Here is a 26,939-nt window from a genome sequence, read left to right as displayed (position 1 = left end):
CTAATGGTACCTTCTCTTTTATCATGTGTTAATTGTTGCACCTCTATGATTTGTATGAAAAAAACAAGATAAAGGACTGGCCATACCCCATCAAGAGAGTCTAGGTCATGAACACAGAGTGAAAAATGACTAGTAATTAAAACAAAAATGGTCCCAATTTTTCACAATCATGGAGTGGGCAACTGATAGTGGTGCCATGGTCCTATTATTCTCTAATAATGGACCTCTTAACTACTACCTATGCTGTTAGATCTTCTCGCGCCAAATATTATTCCCTTGTGGCCAATAATATGTAACAGTATAAGAACACTATGTTTCTTCTAGTTAATTGATACTCCCTCCGTCCTAATTCGTTTGAAGGTTGATCAGTTTGAGAAGTCAAACAGCTCTTTCTTTGACTACAATTTTCTCCAACTCTTTTCATATATTGTAAATTATTAATTATGCAGTCTTATAGTGTTTTTTTACATAGTTTTTCAAATATGTAAATTTTATTAAAAAAAAAGTACTCGAAGAATTTATGTTTAAAATTAAGTCAAAGAAAAAGATGTTTGATTCCTCAAACTTATCAACCTTCAAACAAATTGGGGCGGAGGGAGTAACATTTATGGCCTGTTTGGTCAAGCTTTTGGAAGGTTTAAAATGCTTATTTGAAAAAACTATTGTGTTTGACCAAGCTTTTGGGAGAAAATAAGTACTTTTGAGGAGTAACAGAAGTTGTTTTTCAGAAGCTAAAAAAAAAAAGTAGTTTTTCTCAAAAGTATTTTTTGGAAAAACACTTTTGAGAAAAATACACTTAGAAGCACTTTTTAAAAACTTGATCAACACTAATTGTTGTTCAAATGTTTGTTTTAAATTAATTGGCCAAACACAAATACCTTCTCACCAAAAATACTTTTTTGAAAAACACTTTTGAAAAAATCACTTTTCAGAATAAGTTAATTTTAGAAGCTTGGCCAAACATGCTATTAGTACCTTCTGTTTCGTAATAAAATCTTTGATTTTTCCGAAAAACTTAATCTTTCTTTAATGAGAAATTGCTCCCTGAAACAATCGTGTAAAAGTCACTAACAACTTAGTTCACTTATAATATAGTTATAGATAAACTCATTATAGCAAATATAGCTTGTAACCTAGTAAAAATAGTACCTAAACTACTATTACAGATTAAATATTGCACTAATAATAAAAATTAAAAATTCTTCCATTTCCCCAAAGCACTTCAACTTTCAAGATAGGGTGTCATGTGTTCTAATAGGCAAAAGAAATAAACGCTTGCATCTTACGTGAAAAATTCAATCAATTTAAATCTTTCATACATTTTAATTATACACATCAAATATGAAGAAGTGTGCTACTGTGTTATACAAGGGCAGAAGCACCTTTTAAACCAATCAAATAACAAAACTGGAAAATAAGAAATCAAAATTGGAAACTAAAACTGAAAAATAAGAAACCAAAACTGGAAAATAAGAAGCCAAAAATATTAAGCAACACCAGATCCTATTATGTTATTCCAGAATCCCAAAAAAACTTTAAAATCAATCTCAAAAGGCTGGTCTTCAATTCCTGATTGGCCAAATTTCCTGGTTACATTCTTGAAAAAAGGTCATTATACACATATTTTAATGATGTGTATAACTAAAATGTGGGGGAGGGGGGGGGGGGGGGTTTAATTGGTTGAATTTTTCACGTAGGATGCGATTGACGTTCACGCGTAAGGCTAAAGAAAATGAAACTCACCATATATGTTACTATATGTAAGTTGGATTGTGTTTAATTGATACACTTGAGACCAAGTTCAGGGGTTCAATGAGAATAACACTTTGTTGAGGTGTCAAAGTGAAAAAATGGATAAATTTAGGGGGCTGCATACGCATTAAGCTTTTTTATAAAAATGTAAAAGCATAATGAAAGATAGCTATATATTGAAAAGGATGAGAAAGTTTTTACCAAAAAAAAAAAAAAAAGTTTTACATGCAACTACTCATGTATCGATTAAAAAGTTGTTGCATGCACTATGGGTGTATATAATATAAACTCACAATCATACTATGGGGTTTCATAACTGGTACATGGTAGGACATACCACATTTATTGAGTCACTTGTCATTATAATACTCCATAACCAACAAATAACGCACTCACTGTGCGTCTGTGCCAACATCACACTAGTGAATCATTTTGTCCGATTAATTTCTTAATTCACTATTTTTGTCCATTTTGTTTTTTATCGTATTTCTTTTCCCTTTAGTTTGGATCCTCATTAAACATGCAATGCCACTTGTCGACCGAGACTGATTGGACTTCATGATTTTCCTCTCTTGTTTATATTCTGATTGACATTTGGCTTTGTATTCTGACACACTTAATTTATTATTCATGATATATCGACATTAAACAAATCATAAAGTTTTCATTCAAGTGGTCTCTTCCAGCTCCGACCAAGTTACTATATTTGAACAATTGATATTTTTGAATTTTATGTTTTCTCTGTCAGAAAAATATCTCAGAAGCTAACACATCACTTCTGTTGCTCGAAATTTCCAGAAATGTTATCGTCTTCGTCTTGAATCTTTCAAAATTTTAATTGCACGTAGAGGTGGAATCTAATTTTTCCGAGTGACAATTATTTTTATTTGTTGAGTTCTGGATAGATATTGGTTATAAATATTAAATTAATTTTAATACAAATACAAGGCAAAGCTATTAGTTTCTGAAGAAACCGTAGCTGTAAAGTTATCTTCGTCCCTAATTGCCCCCCCCCCCCCCCCCCCCCCCCGATCCTCCAAAGAACATTCTCCATTACTTCTAGAAAATATAACAGTTTTGGAGAATTTGAACAACACAATATAAAAGTCGTGTTCTCCGTTGGTTATAAAGTTCAAGTTTAATATATGTCAATTATTAACCAAAGGTTATATATTGCTTGAATTTTGAACCAACACATGTATGTGGAATTGTCATTTTTTTCCTTGTATTCTTGGGCTCAGGGCTATGCTAGGCTTGTGATGAAATTAATAAGCTTTAAAGGGTCTCCTAGCCATTATTACAAAACAAAACGTGTGTAATTTTTTCCAACTTTCTTAAGCTTAAGCATAAGAAGTTTGAAACATACATAAGGTGACATAGTACCTGAATTTTGTGAAAAAGAGTGCCGACTACTTATGAAGCTCAAGCTTAGTATTTCAATTATTAACCAAAGTTGACCTATTGCCTGAATTTTCAACCAACACATGCATGTGGAAATGTCAATTTTTTCCTTATATATATTCACGGGCGGCTATGCATTGAGGCATGTTATCCAATTAACTTTAGCTTAAGAGTACCTACAAATGAAAGGGTCTCTAAGCCATTATTACGAGACAAAACGTGCGTGTGTTTATCGTCTCTCCACTTTTTCTTAAGGTTAACCATAAGAAGTTTGAAACATACATAAGTAGGCAACAGTACCCATAATGACAAAAAGACATAAACCAAGATAAGTATTGCCAAGTTTGCATTCCAAAAACAGGTTTTAAGGATGGCCCATATATATTGAGTCTCTAAACATTTGTAATATAGACTATAATGCAGTTGCTAGTAGAGCCAAAATTTTCATTAAGGAGATTCAAAATATAAATAAGTAAACAAACGAAAAAACTAAAGAAATTCGATATCTATTATATATACATAAAAAACAATTTCAACTTTATATGTACAGTATATAATTTTCTAACGAAGAGGATTAGGGTTCAGATGAACTCCTCACACCCCTAGGCCCTAGTTAATTCCACTCCCTGACAGCTGCTTAATTGAACTGAAAACTTTTTAATTTTGAACAGGAATCTAGCTGTCTAATTAACAAAAGTTAGGCCAAGTACAAATAATTGATCGACAATGAATTCCTTCTCCTGTGTGTTCCCATAATCACACACATTTGTGTGAAATGGTCTTCATGTGTCAATTGTTTTTCTGTTTTGAGTGGTTGCACTCATCACATGATCATGATTCTCGAATATCATTTTCCTGTTCCAAAAAAAAAATGTCTACTTAATTGAATGGGAGAACCAGATTATGATTTTTTTTTTATTTTTTTTTAACTATGCTACAAGATTTCATAACTCAGATGACGTAAATGTTTTAAGTTTGATGAGACGGCCCTCAATCTCATTAATTGCACATCAAATTACGGAGTTAGAAGCTTCTATGATCACTAAATTTTGGATAATTGGCCACCATAGTCACTCAATTTTGTTTTGTCTTATAAAAGTCACTCAACTTTGGGTAAGTGACCTCTATAATCACTCAACCATGAGTAAGTGACCTCTATAACTTTGAGTAAGTGGCCTCTATAGTCACTCAATTTTAGGTAAGTGGCCTCCATAGTCATTTTAGCCGAAAATATAATTTCCGGTAGACATGGCAGTTATAATTTATTTTAAGAAAATATCTAACAAAATTAAAATCAATAATTAAATTTATTTATTTAGGATTTAATTCATCATAATTAGTGCATACAATACTAAAATTTAGAATATTATTCAAAACAATTTAGAATATTATTCATAACTAATACATAAAATTATGAACTTAGACTTTCTCGAGTAATATTGCAAGGCATAAATAATTTAAAAAGTTATTATAAAAATATAAAATTCTATCAAATTAAGATTTTAGGATCTTAATTTGGGTCTTCTGTTTGCTAAAAGTAACAAGGCTAATGTGTTACAATTTGAGATTTTTTTAAGCAAAATGGTTGCTAGAGAATTTTTGGGTGAATATTCTGCTAGTAATAATGAAGATAAAACTGAGGGTGAAGGAGGGGATAATGTCGTCAAGGTTGAAGGAGGGGATAATGTCGTCGAGATAGAATTTTATATTCTTAGAATAACTTTTTTTATTATTATTATTTAGCCTTGCAATATTACTTGAGATATATTGTCTATGTTCATTAATTTTATGTATTAATGATGAATAATATCCTAAACTTAGTATTATATGCACTAATTATGATTAATTGAATCCTAAATAAATAAATTCAATTATTGATTTTAATTTTTTTAGATATTTTATTTAATATAAATTATAACTGCCACGTCATTAAATATGTACCGGAAATTATATTTTCGGCTAAAATGACAATGGAAGCCAATTACCCAAAGTTGAGTGACTATAGAGGTCACTTACCCAAAGTCGAGTGACTATAGAGATCACTTATCCAAAGTTGAGTCACTATAGAGGCCACTTACTTATAGTTGAATGACTTTTGGAAGATAAAACAAAGTTGAGTGACTATAGAGACCACTTATCCAAAATTGAGTGACTTTTGAAAGACAAAACAAAATTGAGTTAATATGAATCTATGGTGACCAATTACCAAGCATCTACTCTTAACTATGATGACAATAAAAAACTGACACTAAAGAAAATAAAATCTGATTTTCCGCCTATTATCACTTTTTATTACTAATCAAAATACATATATCTCATTTCTATGGACCGTTATCTTCTGATTAGAAGTCATAAGATGATATTTGTGCAGAATTTTAATTTTTTAATGCTCATGAAATATTTCTTAATTAGATAGAACTTAGATGACTAATATATTAAAATAATTCAAGTGAATGAAGTAGCGTATGGATTAATCTAAATATATTTTTTTCATAGAAAAGTGTATTAGTGTCTAAACTACTATTTAAATTCGTTAATGACATGCTGATATTTGTTGTAGATGTATTAATATATTTTATGACCGCGTGAAGCGTGATAATTTTACTAGTTAGTTAATAAAAATGTGGAGGGGTGCGGAGAAAAGATAGGCCTGCCAACTAAGCTCACAACAAAAAATAATCATTATCTCTATTTTTTTTCTTAACCAATTTAAGTTATGTATAACCAGTATGTATGAATTACGCACTGATTGTACGCTTATTATGCATTTGTTGTACACATAGTATATACGAGATGACTACAAATTATTACTGTCGGATAGATAAAAAAATTATTTTGCCGCCTGATTAACAATGTCAAGATCTCAAAGAAACTTGTAAAGTGACAAGCTGACTAGGAAAGTAAAAAAATTACTAAGGATCATTAGTTCAATCACAATCTTCCATATGCACCCATGTGGTAAATTACTCCTTTTGTGGTTTCTTTACTTTTGCAAGGATTTTTCTGATAATGGTACCCCTAAAGTTGCACAAGATATATTTTTATGCTATATATTTTATGCAAAACTTTATAATAACCGGGGAAAAGAGAAGAATCAAATCTAAGGAAGAATAATTAGTGTAAGTGAAAGGTAGAAGCAACAGAAAAGAGGAGAGATTCTTCTCCTGTTTTGTTTAATTAAAGTCAGTTTTTTTGCACTTTGCTCAGGTCCCTATTGTGCTTCATTGCTTTGCACTTTGTCAGACAAAAGTAGTGAACAAATCAGCAGTATAACTAAAGCCTTTATTTGTTCTTCCTTTTTCTTTAAAGTAAAATAATTATTTATGTAACTGAACAGAACAAAAATTGACATAATGATGGATAAAAAACAAGATTGCAGAACCAAAGCAATACAATTGGGGTCAGTTCCAACTCATAATTAGCAGCACTGTTTTAAAACGCGTTTTCGGGACGAGCCCTGGGGCGGGGTGTACCAAAAATGCCCCGAGGTGATGGGTCGGGGCGAAAGTCTCCAAAGGCGTACGCCCAGCAATTTGGGGCGTACACCCGGGCGTTTGGGGCGAGTTTTTTTTGTTGGGGCGTGTTGGGGCGTAAGCCCAGAAAACTTCTTCAAACTAAAACGAAATTTGTTAAATAAGTCCTTAATATAATGCCCAAATTCTCAAAAGTCAACATGTAATTACTCAAATGTTTTAAAAAGGAACTGAAATATTAAAGTTAAAAGTCAAGACCTTTTTTTATTGCTAGAATGTCTAATATATATTGTTTTCCAATTATTTATCTTGTCTTCTACTATGTCAAAAAAGTAACGAGCAGTCACTTGTACTTGTAAGTAGCATATAATAGATTGCTCTAATTAGTTTTTTTGTGAGGGTGGAGCGCGCGCGCGCGCACACACACACACACACACATATATATATATATATATATATATATATATATATATATATATATATATATATATATATATATATATATATATATCACTTATTTATAGTTTTTTCAAATTTTTACGCTATTTCACCTATTTAAAAGTATTTATTATTATTATATCATTTTATAAAATACTAAAAATTAAAACCCCATGGGGCTTACGCCTCACTGAGACAGACATAAAACGCTCCGTCTTACGCCCTCGCCTTTTAAAACACTGATTAGCAGTATATAAGTTGTTTCCATTCCCTTGAAAAAGGGTTACTTAACGACAAGTACATTAACAATATGATCTTCTCATTTAAAGGCAAAAAAAAAAAAAAAAGATAAAGAAACAGAGGGAAAACTATTAAGAACTTGATTAATGGAGCGAGCTTGAAGGGTTTACACTCTGATTAATTTTTGTTAAATTTCAAAGGAAGACTTAAATCCAAACTCTCTGTCCGCTCTGACACAAAAGGAATATCAAAGAGTGAAGAGTCAACTCTGAATCTTGTTCAGTACTGTAATTTATATTAATTACAAGCGAAAATTACAGTATGCACGAATATAAGAGATAAGACGAGGAAATTCTAATAAAATCTTACTAAAACTAATATGCATAAAGATAACTCTACACATGTACTTTGTACTGATCACGAATCGCTTGTTATCGCACTATATTTCTTCGGAAGATCAACTCTTAGATATGAAAAACCAAATGATGAATGGAGAAATGGAATTTCAGATAGAATCGCCAAAGCACGGCTAAAGACTTTGACATTTCACTTAAATATATGACACTAAAACGTAAATAAATAAGAGGAGGAATACAAGTACAACAGCCCTCTTTACCTTTAATATATTTCAACCTGAGAGAACATTTCAGACAATTAGATTAGTATATACTAACAATTCACGACTTGAATAATATAACGAAATACAGATGATTCCAGTTCATTTTTATTGAATTTATTCTTTCATATCAATATTTGGGCCCTAGAATAGATCCTCCCCGTTTTAAAATGCTTCAATTGGGTGTAAATCAGCTAATTGTACTATTTAGATTTGTTTCCTAAATTATTGCATTAGAATTTTATGTCTATCCGAAACATGGCAGCTGATCATTTAATCATTAACCTCATCACCGGTATTTTAGACTATATTGTCAAAAATAAAATGAATAACATTACGTAAACAAGAGTCCACTTGGAAGATGTTGCAAATGCCACTCACCAGTGTTTTATTATGCATCATAAAAATGGGCATATAATTTTATCCCTTTCCAATAAAGAATATTTTTTTTTTATTGTTACCCTTTTCATGGAGAATAATTTTTTGTTATTATAATAGCCATATAAATGAATCCGCTCATTCATTTATCAATTTCTCTAAAACCACCTTAACCTATAGCCTGTGAAGTTGTAATTTCTAGAGCTTTGGAACAGATTCTTACCTTGTTCTTTATTTCTCCAGTAAGTCCGGTTTTCCAAGATGGCAGCATGATTGCATAAGGGTTTTCAAGAAAATAAATAATGCTTAGGTGGATATGATAAGATTTTTACATGTACTAATTTGATTATGAAAGCTTAAGAAAAACTTTACTCTATAGCAATAAATGGAAAACTAGACAAAACCTAAAAGACTTTTTCACTAGCTATATCACTAGCTAGAGGTGTAATTTAAAGTTAAAATACAAATGATGACGGATGAATGCTAGGATACACATTAACTGTCACATTCTTCAATTTGAATTATCCATCAAAGGGGTCAAAATAAACCTGTTAATTAGTTTGAACCGGACCGGACCGGTAACCGGTTAACAAACCGGCCGGTTAACAAACCGGCCGGTTTCCGGTTAAAAAACGGGAACCAGTGATTTGAATCGGACCGGACCGGACCGGTAACCGGTTAACAAATCGGTCGGTTTCCGGTTAAAAAATTGGAACCGGCCATCGGTTTCGGTTTACCGCTTAAAAATACGAAACCGGAACCGGTCCGGTTCAAACACGTCCAAAACTTTTTTTTTTTTGTATAGTATATATATATTATAGTATTTATTAGTATATTGTAGGTATATTTACATATGTTATATAAGTTTATAAGTAAAGTTTATATATTTATTGACTAACAGGCTAACAGCAAGTGAGCAATACGGTATCACTTAAGCATGTAGTATCAATATACTTAGGTTATATAACATATATATATATGTGTGTGTTTAAGTTATATGTATACTATATATAGTTATAAGTTATATATATATAAGTATACTATATATAGCAGCCCAACGGCTACAATTAAAAAAAATAAATTAATTCGACCGGTTTAACCGGTTCTGGTTCCAAAAAAATAGAAACCGGAACCGGTTAACCGGTTCCGGTTTTACCGGTCCGGTTACCTGTTTGAACCGGTTAACCCGAACCGGTTGACGGGTTTAGGTCAAAATCGTTAGATTTTCTGCTATTTTTAATCAGATTTTAATTTGGTATCTTTTTTAGAGTCTGTCAGGGCAAAATATGGGTAAGGAATCGTTTGTGATGACATAGACATTCCCATATTAAAAATGATTTAACTAATTGGATATTAGCAAATAGCAAGATGCTTTATATATGTAAGTATATATGAGAATTAAAAATCCCTGTTTTTATATGTGACCTTGATTTAGATAATTTACCAAGAATAATTCACTAAAATCTTGCCTGGAAGGTACGTCAGGACTAGTAAATTTATCAACGTACGTATCTAGAAAGAGTTTCCAAGAACGGAAGGAAACAAAATTCAATAATAACAACAACAATAATAATAATAATAATATCAAATAATCACTTCCCACTTCCCATAACAATAAACAAAAGATTAGAAAAAGAACTATATTGAGATCATAGATTACGTCTATATGGATGGTAGCTGTATTATTGTTTAATCCTTTTTCAAATTTCTTCTCTGTTTAATTCTTGCAATAAATCCGTGGTGGGGGTATCAAAAAATTCATAAAAAGATTTTTTTGGGACAAAGGTCAATTTCAAATCTTTCTCTACCGCAAGGTGATTTTTGTAAATAAAAACAAGAAAATAAAATAGATGTATCAAAGAATTACTTCCCGTAACTAGAAATCTATCATTGAATCAAAACACTGACGTGTATAGTATTAGAAGATATGTTTGTAGAATGCAAAAGATCATTTTCTCCTACTACTTGTTTACGGGACAGAGGTACAATATTATATACGGATCGATTCAGACAAATTCAATAATTTTTACTTAGATTTTTATATTTATATTAAGAATCTAAATATTTAATTGTGAACTAATTAAAACGAGCTAGAGTATATTCGATGACAAGTTCATAATCCATAAATTCCAAATTCCGCCTAATGCTTATTTACTGTTGTTCTTTGTTAACTCTTAACAGAGAGAGATTGGACTAGTTGGACAACTTGCAAAAACAAAAAATCCTGTGTGGAGTGCAACGTTTTCGTCATTTACCTCTTTAATTAAGTCAGTTTTAATTACTAATTCGGATCGTCTTTCAAATCAAGACGTATATTTTGGATTAAGACTGATGTACTTATATGTGACCAAATGGAGAGGCAAGAATAGATAAATGACAAGGTTTATGTTTGTTACTCCAAGAACATGAAACATGGCGTTTTAATATACATATGTTCCATCTTATCTTTTTCAATAGTAATTAAGCTGTTTCATCATTCCGACCAGGTAGCTTGGTGGTAAAGGACTGAGAATCTTAGCATATAAGGCCGTGTTTGGTATGGAAGAAAATATGTTTCAGAAAATATTTTCAATTTTCTCATATTTAGTTGGTCAAAATATGTTTAGAAAATTAAGTCCCTTAAAATCAGGAAAACGTATTTGATAGATAATGTAAATATGTAGTCATAGAATATTTTGTAAATCTTCTAATTTAGGTTAGTATATTTTGTATCCTAATAGGACATTGTAACGATGGTATATTTACCAATTCCATCAATGAGAATAATCACGGAATTAATCTCTTTCATGGTATCAGATACTAGAGTTTTCCTTCCTCCTCTTCCGCTACCCTAATTTTTTTCCGTCGTCCCCTTCCTTCTTTTTTCTCCTTTTCCGTCCACCTTCTTGCTCTCTTTCAATGACAGACACCAAGTTTCATCCTGCTATGGCTGTCTCCAACATTAAGAATCACATTCCTATTGTTCTTGAGATGGAAACGGATCATTATTCAGCTTGGGCCGAATTATTCAAGCTTCATGCCCGGTCTCACCGTGTCCTTTCCCATATTCTCCCGACCGGAAAAGAGAAAGCTCCTTCCACCAACGAAGAAAAGGAGTTGTGGTCCACCTTGGATGCCATGGTACTTCAATGGGTGTATGCAACCATCTCCACGGACTTATTGCATACGATCATTGAAGAAGATCTATCGGCGAAGGAGGCTTGGGATCGCCTCCGTAATCTTTTTCAAGACAACAAAAACTCTCGTGCCGTTGCATTGGAACATGATTTCTCTCATGTCAAGTTGCGGGATTTTCCAAACGCTTCGGCGTATTGTCAACGGCTCAAGACCTTGGCCGATCAACTCAAGAGCGTGGGGGCTCCGGTGACCGACAACCGCCTCGTATTCAAATGGTGGCTGGCCTCACCGAAGCGTACAAGAATGTGGGCACCTACATCCGGCAAAGTAAGCCTCTTCCATCATTCTCTGAAGCTCGGTCAAGTCTGTGCCTTGAGGAAAAGGCGTGGCTGAAATGCATGATGACTCGCCCTCGGCTATGGTGGCTAATTCCCAACGTGAGTTTGATGACTCCACTCCTATGGAACATTCTGGTCGTGCACACCATCATAGGGGCAAAAATAACCACAAAAATCGGGGCTCTAGCGGCGGGAAAAATAACGGCGGTGGCCGTGGTTCTGGCGGCGGCAATGCACACTGTCGCCATGGTGGTCGTGACCGGCAGCAGGCCCCCATGCAGCAGCAGTGGCAGCAGTCCTCTTCACCACTACAGCAGTGGCAGCAGTCCTCTTCACCGTGGCCATGGGGGTGGATGCCGCAATGGGCTCCCCCTTGCCCGTATCCCACCCAGCAGTGGGCTCGGCCACAGCAGCAGTGGCAGCCGCAGCCACCTTCTTCCGGTGGCAGGTCGATGGCCCAACCTGGAATATTGGGCTCGCGACCACAGCAGCAGGCGTTTGCAGCAGCAGGCCTAACGACGCTGTGGACTTCGACTGATATTGAATCTGCTATGCACACGATGACGTTGAGCCAACCCGATCCAAATTGGTATATGGATACCGGCGCCACATCCCATATGACATCCACAAAAGGTACTCTCTCGTCTTATTTTAATTTGAGCAATCATAATACTGGCATTGTTGTTGGTGATGGTAAGTCAATTCCAATTCGAGGTTGTGGTCGTGCTAAATTGCCTCCCCCGAACCCTCCATTGTTATTAAATAATGTCCTTCTTGCTCCAAAACTCATAAAGAATTTAATATCAGTTCGTAAATTTACTACTGATAACTTTGTAAGTGTTGAATTTGATCCTTATGGGTTTTCTGTGAAGGATTTCCGGACGGGGATGGCTATCATGAGATGTAATAGTAGGGGTGCTCTTTATCCATTGTCCACCCTCAAACACCACTTCCATTCACCATCAACTTTTGCTGCCTTGTCTTCTACGCGTTGGCATGATCGTTTGGGCTACCCGGGAGCTTCTATTTTGGATTTTCTTAGGCACAATAAAAGCATTTAATGTAATAGTTCTAGTTCATCTAGTATTTGTCATTCTTGCGTTCTTGGTAAACATGTTAAGTTGCCTTTTGCTAGTTCTATTTCCGAGACTTTGTTTCCGTTTGACATTATTCATAGTGATTTGTGGACGTCTCCCATTTTGAGCTCTATGGGGCATCGTTATTATGTTTTGTTCTTGGATGATTTTACTAATTTTTTGTGGACTTTCCCTTTGGCTAGAAAATCTGAGGTTTACTCCAAATTCATAGAGTTTAAGTCCCATATCCTTACTCAATTTGAACGTCCTATCAAAAATGTCCAATGCGATAATGGGAAAGAATATGATAATGGTCAATTCGGCAAATTTTGTGCGTCCAATGGGATGTCTTTCCGTATTTCATGTCCTCATACGTCCTCTCAAAATGGGAAAGCCGAAAGAAAAATTCGTTCAATCAATAATGTCATCCGCACTCTTCTTGCTCATGCCTCCATTCCTCCATCGTTTTGGCATCATGCATTGCAAATGGCAACTTATCTCCTTAATATTCTACCAAGCAAGTTGTTGGGTCACAAATCCCCTTTAGAAGTCCTTTATCAACGGAAACCATCTTATTCTCATCTCCGGGTCTTTGGGTGTTTATGTTATCCCCTCTTTCCGTCTACTAATATTCACAAGTTGCAACCTCGGTCAACTCCATGTGTCTTTTTGGGATATCCACCAAGCCATCGTGGCTACAAATGCTTTGATTTATCCTCAAATAAAATCATTATTTGTCGTCACGTGTTGTTTGATGAGACTCAATTTCCGTTCTCTAAAATCCACACTTCCACTCCCACCTCGTATGACTTCCTTGATGATGGTTTTTCACCTTACTTGATCCGTCATCTCGCCACCAGTCCCTCTCCACCGCAGCCGTGTCCCCCTCCCCCGCTGCCCAGTGGTTTTCCGCCTGCTCTAGGCCAGCTGCCCACGCCACCTTCGGCTGGGCAGCAGCGTCTCCCGTCCTCCACACTAGACCAGCCCGCACATCTGCCCAGCCAGCTTGCCAACAGCCCACCAAACTCCACCACTACTCCTCCTATACAACAGCCCCCTACCCAAACGCGCATGGTCACTCGTAGTCAGTGCGGGATCTTTAAGCCCAAGCACCCATTTAATCTACATACGGTAGTTACCAGATCCCCCATACCTCGTAATCCGTTGGATGCGCTACGTGACCCGAATTGGAAATTGGCCATGAATGATGAATATGATGCTCTTATTAAAAATAAGACGTGGGAGTTGGTACCCCGTCCACCTAATGTGAATGTTATTCGGTCTATGTGGATTTTTACTCATAAAGAAAAGTCTAATGGTGATTTTGAGAGGCATAAAGGCCATCTTGTAGGTGATGGCAAAACGCAGCAGGTTGGCATTGATTGTGGTGAGACTTTTAGTCCGGTCGTAAAGCCAGCTACAATTCGCACTGTTTTAAGTCTAGCTCTCTCTAAGCATTGGCCCATTCATCAGTTGGATGTCAAAAATGCATTTCTTCATGGCGAGCTCAAGGAGACAGTGTATATGCATCAGCCGATGGGTTTTCGAGACCCATCTCATCCCGATTATGTGTGCTTGTTGCGCAAGTCCTTAGACGAGCTTAAACAAGCACCGAGAGCTTGGTATAAAAGATTTGCTGACTTTGTTTATTCCATTGGTTTTGTTAATAGCAGGTCTGACAACTCATTGTTCATCTACAACAAAGGTCCCGACTTGGCTTACCTTTTACTATATGTGGATGATATTATTCTTATTGCTTCTTCGGATACTCTCCGCTGTTCGATTATGGATCTTCTTGGCTAAGAATTTGCAATGAAGGACCTAGGTCCTTTGAATTATTTTCTTGGCATCGCGGTGACCCGTCACAAGGGTGGTATGTTTCTTTCACAACGTAGTTATGCTACGGAGATTATTGAGCGTGCAGGCATGTCCTCGTGTAAGCCTTCTTCCACTCCGGTTGACACTAAACCGAAGGTCAGTACCGCTTCTGGCGATCTTTGTGAAGATCCCACTCATTTCCGGAATCTTGGAAGTGCTCTTCAGTATCTTACCTTCACCAGACCAGATATTTCTTATGCCGTGCAGCAGATTTGTCTTCATATGCATGCTCCACGAGATACGCATATGCTTGCTCTTAAACGAATTATTCGGTATATTCAGGGTACTCTTGATCATGGTTTGCATCTCTATCCATCTTCGGTTACTGATTTGGTTTCGTATACTGATGCTGACTGGGGGGGATGTCCCGACACACGACGTTCAACGTCGGGTTATTGCGTGTTTTTGGGAGACAATTTGATATCTTGGTCATCCAAACGCCAACCTACTCTTTCCCGCTCCAGTGCGGAAGCAGAATATAGAGAGGTTGCTAATGTTGTCTCTGAATCATGCTGGCTACGTAACCTACTCTTGGAGCTACATTGTCCAGTCCCTAAGGCTACTTTGGTGCATTGCGATAATGTCAGTGCTATTTACTTGTCAGGGAATCCAGTCCAACATCAGCGCACCAAGCACATCGAGATGGATATCCATTTTGTTCGTGAGAAGGTGGCGCGCGGCCAAGTACGTGTCCTTCATGTTCCGTCCCGATATCAGCTCGCCGATATTTTCACTAAAGGACTGCCACAGGTCTTATTTGAGGATTTTCGGGACAGTCTCAGCGTTCGTAAACCTCCCGTTTCGACTGCGGGGGGTGTGATAGATAATGTAAATATGTAGTCATAGAATATTTTGTAAATCTTCTAATTTAGGTTAGTATATTTTGTATCCTAATAGGACATTGTAACGATGGTATATTTACCAATTCCATCAATAAGAATAATCACGGAATTAATGTCTTTCAGTATTTGATGGAATTAGGAAAAACAAGTTTCATAAATGAATTTTCCTCTCACCCCTATTACTCCACCGACCCTCACCCAACTCGTCCCTTCTCCCCACATCCCTACCTATATAAATGCTTCTTAAAAATATTTTTTATTTATTTATCAAACACTAGAAACAAGTTTTTGGTGGTTACAGAGGAAATAAAAGAAACAATGAAGTTACATCATTTTCTTCACTAACAAACAGAAACAAGTTGTTGAAAATAATAAATAAATAAATGGGCCAGGGGATTCACATTAAGAATGACATGTACATTGACTCATAAACAATGATTTATATGGCACATTTAAATTTGAAGTCCACAATACCTAACTTTGTAAGAACTTTGAAAGAGCCGTATCTAATTGTATCCACTTACGTCTACAACAAGTTTTTTTTTTTTTTTTTAAAACCACTATATATGGCAGGAAACTCAAAGTATTCTTAGGTTGTGGTCAATATATTTTAGGCAACTCATGAAATTTGGAGCCTTTTACTGAATACTTTTTTATGTCTCTTGCTTTTAGGGGACTGACAACGTAAATATTTCATGGTATGATTAGATCATCAAAAAATATTTAAAGGTAACTACATAATAAGTGAAATTTAATTTTGATCTAAAAAATAAGGTAAATTATTTATTGTTGACATGTCTACCTATAACAGGTAAAGATGACTTGATGAGATAATTGTATACATTATCACTATATATAAGTTAAGACTCTTAAATAGAGGGTGTATGAACTTTATAACAAGACATATATAAACAATAACCTCTCTTAGAAGGTAGGACACGTTACTATTTAAGTAGTCAAAGTATGTATACATTATACCTAATTATTGACACAATTGCAGTTGGTCAATTATTTGAAATCTAGCGATAGCCAACTATCAAAGACGTAGACTCAATCTAATACGTACTCAACAAGTTCTTCATCTACTGTTCACACAGAGTACTATTTCAACCCATTCAGTTCTAAACTTGTGATTATTTTTGGATATATACTCAGTTGAAGTTTAAAAAATACATTTAAAGTTAACGTCGCAAAAGAATATTTGGAAGTTATATTTATATATAACCTTTAGTGGTTCATAGGTGCAACTATAACAAATTTACATGTTCACCGAAAATGGTTGTGGTGGAATGGATATGATTCTTTCACTATTAACTAGAGATCTCGGATTCAAATTTTCGATATAAAAATAATACAAAATGAGCTCTTTCCCTTAAATGAATTTTATGTGACGTGAATCTGAATTAATCGATATCTCAGTGTATGTATCGAGCACCAAGTGGGAAACAACAATTTTTTACAATGTTATCAGAGCAGTTTGTTAAATGTTTGAAAATTTCCTTTTCATTTACCATGAAAAAGATACGTTAAACAATAACCAACATGTGACCAAGGTAGCCATCCAATGGGAATGCGTTAAAGCAAAATAATTCTGTTAATTGAGTCAATTTTCGTAATTATTGTTTAACTTAATTAGTTGCAATATTATAAGCACTCATTAGGTACCACTAGTTTCTCATTTTAAACCTGATTAGGCAACTATATTAGTACGATAGATCCATATAATCTATGCTTAGATTTCCTTCGTGTGTCTTTTAGCGTTAATTCAATCCATATGTTCATCATTAACTTAATATACTTCCTTCAGTTCAGGGAAGGTAGACATTAATCAATATTAATTAAATTGGAGGTCTAATTTCTTACTATTAATTAGTTGCAAACTGCAGTGCAATACTATAACGCAACTCTCGGCTAGCTATTATTGCCTACCATCAAGATGCTCATCTCAATATTTTATTCTATTATCTTATGAACATCACTTGGGACAAATTGAATTTTTGGTATTAATTAACATATTGTTGTGATGGTATAACTACGATAATAGCTTCTAATATCTCCCAATCGTTAACATTTGTTGTTCATATATAGTATATATGAGCCTTTCTAAACTTTTATTAAGTCAACTATATTAATATGTATGTTATTCATGAAGAGAACAATTCATCAGTGAGGTCAAAATGCAGACAATCTGACAATTATGAGTTCCAATATGTTGTTGTTATCAAATTGGACACCTCTTTATTCATATTAATCAATTATATGAAGAAAAACTTGGAAGGTCGTTTGGGCATAAAAAAATGCTTTTAGTATGTACAAATATATTTGTAATTTGGCTATGAGTAATTACAGATCTTCAGGAATTGAAGTTCAACTGAAATACTAAAATCTTTATCTGAAGGTGTATTTCAAACGAAATGTTAGTTCTGGTTCACAAATTTTCAACTTGCATATGTTTTTGTTATGTGAAGTTCATATTTAAACAGAATTTAATCACGGGGTAATTACACATTTGATCACTCGGTAAAAAATATTGATATCCGCTAACCAACATACATAACATATACATATATTATGTGCCAGTTATTTTTTTGAGCGAGTGACTATTTATGTCAATTTTCCCTGAATCAACAACATACTCAGTGTAGTTCGAAAAGTAGGGTATGAGAAGGATAGAATATACGCAGACCTTACTCTTTTCTTTATGGGGTAGAGAAACTGTCTCCATAGACCCTCGGTTCAACTATCTTGAACCCTAGAATCAACTTTAAATTGGAGTACTATTTTTTTTCTTTTCAAATTAACTTAAATATCGTCCAAACACTTAACCATAATTTATTTTGAATTAGCCAAAATCATTAAATTCCGAAATGAAAAATTAATATAGGAAAAAAAGACCCGTCGATCAGTCCTTCCGCCCACGTGAAGTTTTCCTTGTTAATGGGCCCACATAGATCCTCCGTATCCCTTAATGGGCCCCCACTCTCAGTGGGCCCACCAAAGTTTCACTCGTGTCAGGCCTCATCCTCGCACGTGACCATTCTCTTCCTTCTTCACTATCCTCTCTTTCCCCATTTGTCCTATAAATACCCAACTTGTATCTCACATCATAGACAAATCCCAAAAACTATATAATTCTTTGCAAATATGACCATTTCTAGCACCTCCTCATCTCAAACTTGTTATTGCATTTCCCTATTATCTTCTTCTTCTTCTTGTTTCTTCCTCCTTGTTATCTACATGTATCTTTTGACGACGTTATTAATGATTTGCTAGAAAGAAAGAAAAAAGATTTTTAAGAATCATTTGCATGTTTGATTTTGGTAAATCTTTAAAGTGCAATCTGTCTTACGTTAGTCCCACGCTTGTGCTGACGATCCTGGTACTACTTCTGCTCCTGCCACAAGATTTTGTTCTCTTTTCCCACAAGTGTCACTACGGGGTATTTATTAAAATTACATTTTGAATTCGTCTCCCTTAATTTCACATTTTCCTTATCCTTCGCCAATATATACTAAGAAGCCCTTCCTCTTTTCACACCATAAACACACAATTTCTATTTTCACTATGGCTACTAAGTTATTGTTAACATTAGCAATATGTCGACTTATTGTTACCGTGGGATTTACTTTTAACCCCAATGAGCTTTTACGGCTCGGCTTAGACGGGAACCTCAGCTCGGCTCCAGTTGATTTAGAAACCGCCTCGGTCGACTTCGGCGGGCTATCTAGAGCCGAGCCGATGGCGGTTCTTCACCCGGCTAGAGCCGAGGACATAGCGCGGCTCGTACGAGCTGCGTACGACTCGGCTCGTGGGTTCACTGTCTCGGCTAGAGGACACGGACATTCTATTAATGGTCAAGCTATGACAACAAATGGAGTTGTTGTTCAAATGAGAGGTTCGAAAAATAAGTTGTTGACTACGACTAAGGTTTCGGAGAAATTCATGTACGCTGATGTTTGGGGTGGAGAGTTATGGATAGATGTGTTGACGTCCACGTTAGAATATGGACTTGCGCCGAAATCATGGACTGATTATTTGTATTTGACCGTGGGTGGTACTCTCTCTAATGCTGGTATTAGTGGTCAGGCTTTCAATCATGGCCCTCAAATTAGCAATGTCCATGAACTTGATGTTGTTACAGGTGCGTTAATTATTTTATATTGTCAATATATAAATTAAAAGTCGAATTTTATAGTATCATTGTCCAAAAAAATAATTCATACAAGTAGTACATTATATTCTTATCCGCACTCTATTTAATACTGAATTCCTGATAGCTTTTGTTAAGAAAGAAAGTAGTTGCCAGATATGTGACTTTAGAACAATAACATGGGATGTTAGGATGGTATTTTGTCTTGTAACATCTTTAGATGGGGTGTTTTAACAATAGCTTTATTTTTTTTGTGTTAATTATGAACCCCTTTTTTCAGAATATATATGTTTAGAGATTTGTACTTGAAATTGAGTGAGTACTACCACATGGGTGTTTTGTTTTTATGCTTAACTGAACTCTCTTATAATATAGAATCTCTTACTTCGGGCAGGGTGTATTAATCATTGTAATTAGTACCAATAGATTGTCATAATTGAAACAAAATTAGAAACAAATTATTGATATGATTAGAACCATTTTATCATACTTTTGATGTGACAAAATGGTATGTTTGAAAACAGGTAAGGGTGAGCTATTGACATGTTCAGAAAAAGAAAACTCTGAGCTGTTTCAAGCCGTTCTTGGTGGATTAGGACAATTTGGGATCATAACAAGGGCAAGAATTGCGCTTGAACAAGCTCCTCAAAGGGTATGTATTTTTTCTCAATGTGCTAGTACTAAATATAGCATATTCCACTTTTTTTTTTCAGTTTAGTTTTAACACTACAACAAAATATGTTTTTAGCGGCAATAACTTAATTGCTGCTAATTATATTCTAGAATTAATTATTACCGGCAATATCAAACTTTAGCTCTAACAACAAATGCCGCTAAAGACTTTCGCGACCTTGGATCTAATGGCATTAATCAATTGCTGGTAAATGTTTTTGTGGCAATAATTATTGCCGCTAAAAGGAAAATATATTGTCACTAAAAGCCTCCTTTGATGTAGGGTTTGATTATTATTTTATTTTGGATATCTACATTGGCAATTTTTTTCTTGCTTTCTTTCCTTCCTCCCCTCCTCTGGTCTATAACTCTATATGGTGGGGCTTTATAATTTTTTTCTTAGTATTAGTTTATGGACAAGACATGAAAGGAGGTTGCTTGCATAATTCAGGACATAAGAGCAAGGAAAATGGGTCCTTGTTTTTGTAGCTTTTTCCAACTTCATTTAAACCGCTGTTCTTAAGCTGGCACTGTTGTTGACATCACTTTTCCCTCTAAAGTGTTGTCTCATAATTCTAATTTATTTCGGATTTGACTTATATATATTGATAGATTTATATGTAAAAAAAAAATGATGGGGAAAAATGGTTATTTAACCCTTTACAAACTTTTTTTAATTTTATGACCCTTTGGAAAAAAACACATAAGAGATTTGAAAAAGTCATTTTTTTTCTATTCAAATTGTAGGAGGTCAAGATATCTTATTTCCTCTGATGAATCCTCATATTAGTATATTTAACGTGTTATATCAAGTAAATCACCTAACTTTCTAAGTTATTATTTAATTCTACTTTTATGAACCGTTACCTATGGTTATTTTCTAGATGGTATGATTGTTTAAGTATTACTTTATATTGTTAGTGTGTATAAGTTAAATTCGTTTATATAATGTACATGCAGGTGAGATGGATCCGAGTTCTATATTCAAATTTTTCGACATTTACCCAAGACCAAGAGTATTTAATATCTTTAGATGGAAAACCAGCTTCACAAAAATTTGATTATGTGGAAGGATTTGTTATAGTTGATGAAGGCCTAATCAACAATTGGAGATCTTCTTTCTTTTCTCCAAGTAACCCTGTGAAGGTTTCTTCTCTGAAGGCTGAAGGAGGAGTTTTATATTGCTTAGAAATCACCAAAAATTATCTCCTTTCAAATGCTGATATCGTTGATCAGGTTTGTTTCCACTATACTCTAGTGAATTTTTTAAAATATAATTAGGTTACTTTTATCAGTTGTAGAAGGTAATCTGTCTGATTTTCAAGATTACAATATTCATAAGGAGGCTTACCTGTAAATATTGTTTAAGTCACCTAATAGTATAACAATTACTATCACTAATAGTGTATACTTAAATTCTATTTAATATTATGCATGTTTTCTTTACAGATATCTATTGTTGCTGCATCATTATTATGTTTCTTTATAAATTAATTAATTAAAGTGTCTTTAATTAGTTTACTTTCTTGATTCCTTCCAAATGATGCATACTTTTGCTATTTGAATGTAAAGAGAAAATTAAAGATGGGTAAAGTTGGTGATCTATTGATGCTATAAGATGCGCTAGCTAGTATTAGTAGTTAAGCTTTAGCTTTAGCTCTCTGATTAATGCATGTTTAGTGCGAATAAAGCCTGTAAAGTATATACAGTAGTATTTTTTGCTAATAGGTGGCGAAGCTATATTTTAGAGGCCTATTTTCTTCCTTTGTTTTACCTACTCAATCGTCTTAGATTTTGATAACATATTTCAAAAGAATATATTATACTATATACTAATATTATAAAAGATTCTTACAACATCGATGCAGTTTCATCTGTTGAAATTGGCCAGTTATTATATTTTGCAGATTGCTAGTTCAGCTTTGCTATAATGTTACATGTACTTGTCTTTTAGATGATTTGACAGTGTAAATTTTTTATGCATAATTTATTTTTTATATATTCGATATTTTGAAATGAGGGGTGTTCAACTGACCACCGTTTCTTCTATATATCTACGTTCACTTATTATTCGTGTGTATTAGTTAAACAATCTGAAAGCAAGATTAAGAAATGTCGTAACTAAGTTATTTAAATTCTGACATTAGAAAAATCAGAACATTCTATAAAAGCTTCGCTGTCGTTATTCCTGTTTGGTACATATCCAAAGCAATTTTTTAGGAATATTTAAGCTTATTATTTTATTCGATTGACAGCATTCGTCATAAAAAGATGGACAACATGCACAAGAAAACATGGAAGATCTTCCATAATCTACCAGCTCGGTCAGATCCTAAGATCGAACGCACACAACGCACACTTTAACTATTTCTTAAACTTTTAGTATTATAGTAATATATGATTATATCTAAGCCATCCAGTGACATTCCACCAAAATATATTCCCTAGTCTAATAATTTTGTTATTTATGAATTTTTAATTGGAGTTTGCATGAAAATAAAGGTTATCCTGACAAAAGTAGTAACAGTTCAGCAGTGGCTAGCTTTTTTGTACTTTGATTGAATATTTTAATGTTACGTTGTCTTAAATTTGGACGTGAAGTATAATCGTTCTTTTTTTAAAATTTTTCTTTTTCATTCTTTTTTCAGGAGATAGAGTTTTTGTTGAAAAAGCTAAATTATATACCAGCTTCAGTGTTCACAACGGACCTTCCTTACGTGGATTTCTTAGACCGGGTTCACAAGGCCGAGTTGAAACTCCGGTCTAAAGGGTTGTGGGAAGTGCCACACCCATGGCTAAACTTATTTGTACCAAAATCAAGAATTGCAGAGTTCGATAAAGGAGTGTTTAAGGGCATTTTGGGGAATAAGACTAGTGGTCCCATACTCATCTACCCTATGAACAAGAACAAGTAAGTTCTCCTCGCATATGAATTTATTTTTATATACCGTGACAGATTGAGAATTTTCAACTTTTCAGTTCTGAGTTTTAATACAGACAACTTATTAATTAGGTTTTGGATAAATTTTTATACTAATTAGATAAATATTCTTAACGCGAATACAAAATTTTGGCCAAAGCTATTGAATTCTACCGAACCGGTAATTAAAATTATAGCTCCATCCTTGCCGTTGGTGCAATAATATTTAAACACTATTGAATCACTTAAAAAATAACTATGCATAATTGTTCATAAAAAGTACTTTAAGATACAAAATAAGGCAGAATACCTTTTGTTAAAATATGTTGACAGTGAAAAATTATACTGTTAGAACATATGTTATAAGTAAAATCCAACAATTATGTATGCCTTTTTCTCCTATTATGTACCGTCATCTACGTCTGTCTGTTTCTTACGACGTTGGTTGTCTGAAAGTGCATGCATGCAACAAAACATTATATATACATATGTGTATATACTATGCTATGCATATGTAAATATTTTGTTGTGCCGTTTCTGATGACACAAACTTTGGTAGAACTAGTGATATGAGTCATCAACCTCACAATTTGGATTATGTTCATCAGACATCTCACCCGATTTCTGAATTTTATCGAAAATTACGAAAACGTAAAGATACAAAATTTCAACAACATTCATATAAAGTATGGTCCATTAATAATGGTCCCTCCCCTGCTAAATAGCTTAAGCGATCGCTCAGTATCTACTTTTCGTCCAGAGATGTTGCTGTAATTTTGTTTTGTCCTAGCTACCAAACAGACTTTGAATGAATAAATTACTTCATACCTTTGTTGATAATGCATGTCGACGTCAGCGGCGGAGTTAGAATATACTGCTTTGCGGTTCAGTCAAAACAATACTCAAGTTGGTAATTTAGACTCAATAATTTTTAAAAAGTTAGAATCTCGAATTCATAAACTTTAAATTATAGCTCCTCCATTGATCCAGGTATTTTAAAGTTATTTGGACGCTACCCTTATGAAAAATAATAGGGACAATTCGACGTCCGATACCAAACACCATGTCCCATACCACTCCAATGCTTTGGGGTCAGTGGTTAGTTCTGTTCATGTCGTATGTTGTATGATCAGTGGCATGTCCACCTAAACACGTGGCTCGCATGCATAATACTATGCAATTTTAATTTCCAGCTAGGATTAATGAACCAATAAATCCAACAAAACTTAGACGGTAAGAGAGATGGTCCAAATTAAACATTCAAGATCCTCTTGTCAGGAAGATCTTCCTAGGGGGGACCAAATTCTTGGCTACTTCCTAACCTTATAAAAAAAAAAACTCACGAATATTCGAAAATCTTGTTCTAGTACGATAGTCCAATCGATACGACGTATTTTGTTCATTTATTCTTTTTAAAATATTGATTTTGCTAATGATACTATCTTGACATTATGTTTAGATGGGACGAGAGGAATTCAGTGGTAACACCAGAAGAGGATGTGTTTTACTTAGTCGCATTTCTGAGGTCGGCATTGGAAAATGGTGATGAGACACAAAAGTTGGATTACCTCAGCAATCAAAATTACGAAATATTAAAGTTTTGTGAAGATGCAAGGATAAATGTGAAACAATATTTGCCTCATTATACAAATCAACGAGAATGGAGGGACCATTTTGGAGAAAAATATTGGACAAGATTTCAGCAAAGGAAATTAGAGTTTGACCCAAGACATATTTTAGCCACCGGCCAAAAGATTTTCATGCCTTCTTTTAATCCTAATACTGCCTCCTGGTGACGTATCGGGGATTAATTAATTAGTCCTATTTATTAATTAGGATTTAGGATTTGTTATGATCAAAAGTTATTAATTAGTGATAGATTGATAGATTTGAATAGGATGTCTAGTGTATTTATGTACATATCAAGGGAAAAAAAGAAAAAAATAATCCCCTTAATTTTATTTAGTAAAGAAGAAGTGTTGTTCCAATAGGGTTACGAGTTCAATTTATCTTTTATAGTTTCCCACTTAGTGTTTGGTATCCTTTTTGAGTTTAACGAATAGTTCAGTGTAGCATGAAAGTCCCATATTGAGGATAAAATGTTCTCTGTTAATTAAAGATAATTTTTATTTTCAAAATTTAAATTCGAGATGTTTGAATTAAGAATATATCACAACCTTCGATGATACGTGTTTAAACAATGATCATATAGTCCCTGTGTAGGGTACCAATTTAGGACCTGTAATTTCTTTTTCTTCTTAGTATGGTTGAGGAGTGGTTGGTTCCCAATTTGTCATTTTCCACGCATGTGTTTTACATTATTAGCCAGTACTGCCTCATCTTTCATGAATATGACCGATCAATTAATAGGTCGTCTTCAATAATATTTCAAAATTGATATCAGTAAAGAAGAAAAGGACTTAGACCATTATTTTTTGTAGAAGAGAAAAAGCTGAGCTGAAAGCTTTTTAAGCATCATTATTTGCTGATATATAAATCTCTCAAAAGTTAAGAAAAATGCTAACAAAAAAAGCTTCCATTCATGAAGAGAAAATGAGAACACATTTATAGAGATTGGTGCATTTGGAAATTTGAATTATTGTTAAGTGAATGCTTTTAAAAGTGAGAACGCGAAACCATTTCCAGAAGTTTTCACCAATTGTCTCTTTTTGAGACGACAACAACAACATACCGTGGTCTAAAGATTTTATTTGAGCAAACTAATAATATAATGAAAAAACATTATACCACAGTTTAATATTCTGTAAATTACTACAAACGTTAAACAAGTCAAATGTTTTATTTGTTAGATTGAGTAATATATGATCAAACATTAGACCCGAGTCTAACTTTATCATGAATAATTATTTCTCCAGAGCTATATTTTCATAACTTTTAAAAATAATGACAACATTTAAATGGTGACCGAAAGAGGGATATTTGTGTAAATCAACCTTTTCTGCAGTAGATGAGTGCTAATTTTGTTCTCGGGCTGGGCCCAATAAGTGTTCCTTCAGAAATGGGCTCATTTCTAACAGATCCATCAATAATTTGGTTGGGGGATGAGCCCATGTTTGGTGCCAATGTATCAGGGGCAATTTGCAGGAAAGTACTTATTTTGGGATGGTCTTTAATTTTTTCCCTTCATTAGAGCCCCTTAGTTTTGGATTCGAATCCCCGTTCAGTTAAAAATTAAAAAAAAAATCGCAAGACAGAATTTGAATTCGTAAGGCAGAGTTTGCATGATTCAGGTAGAGTTTTGCCCAAACACTTCATTTTTAGCGGTATCCTGTGTAGCAAGCCTTTTTGATCGCTTCAATGCCTTCGGGGGTTCTTCTTTTGTACCTTACTCGTTGTCTTGTCATCATTAACATTCAAGTTTCTTTAACAATTTCATCACTTCTTACTTTCTCCAAACAAGGACCAACAGATTTGCCCCAATTTCTTCTGCCTCTGTCAAGCACTTCATTTTCAGCAATATCATCTTTCACCAATACTGAATCTTCATCTTGTGCAGCAAGCCTCTTTGATCGCTTCAATACCTTAAGAGATTCTTCTTTTGTACCTTTATTCCGTGGCTCATCATCATTAGCATTTAAGAAATTTCTGCCTTGCGAATTCAAAATTCTGTCTTGTAATTTATTTATT

At 34.2% G+C, this 26,939-nt stretch overlaps 1 protein-coding gene across 1 annotated transcript; it reads left to right on the top strand.

Moving 5' to 3' along the window:
• The first annotated feature begins 18,663 nt into the window (after positions 1-18,663).
• On the top strand, positions 18,664-25,321 carry LOC132628065 (cytokinin dehydrogenase 5). The gene is made up of 5 exons (XM_060343768.1): positions 18,664-19,690; positions 20,224-20,351; positions 21,332-21,607; positions 23,020-23,282; positions 24,751-25,321. The coding sequence occupies exons 1-5, from the start codon at positions 19,114-19,116 to the stop codon at positions 25,085-25,087; spliced, it is 1,581 nt and encodes a 526-aa protein (XP_060199751.1). The 5' UTR covers positions 18,664-19,113; the 3' UTR covers positions 25,088-25,321.
• Positions 25,322-26,939: the final 1,618 nt, after the last annotated feature.

Source organism: Lycium barbarum, chromosome 2 (assembly GCF_019175385.1).
Source record: "Lycium barbarum isolate Lr01 chromosome 2, ASM1917538v2, whole genome shotgun sequence".
In the NCBI taxonomy this organism is placed as follows: Eukaryota; Viridiplantae; Streptophyta; class Magnoliopsida; order Solanales; family Solanaceae; genus Lycium; species Lycium barbarum.
Note: the sequence above shows the minus strand (reverse complement) of the source record. Positions and strands in the feature narration are given on the sequence as shown.

What these genes read in the sequence shown, in the direction of transcription:
- LOC132628065 (XM_060343768.1), top strand. Translation starts at nt 19,114, where the DNA reads ATGGCTACTAAGTTATTGTTAACATTAGCAATATGTCGACTTATTGTT. An exon ending in TTGAACAAGCTCCTCAAAGG is followed by an intron (nt 20,352 to 21,331) that starts GTATGTATTTTT and finishes ATGTACATGCAG; the next exon opens with GTGAGATGGATCCGAGTTCT. An exon ending in TACCCTATGAACAAGAACAA is followed by an intron (nt 23,283 to 24,750) that starts GTAAGTTCTCCT and finishes CATTATGTTTAG; the next exon opens with ATGGGACGAGAGGAATTCAG.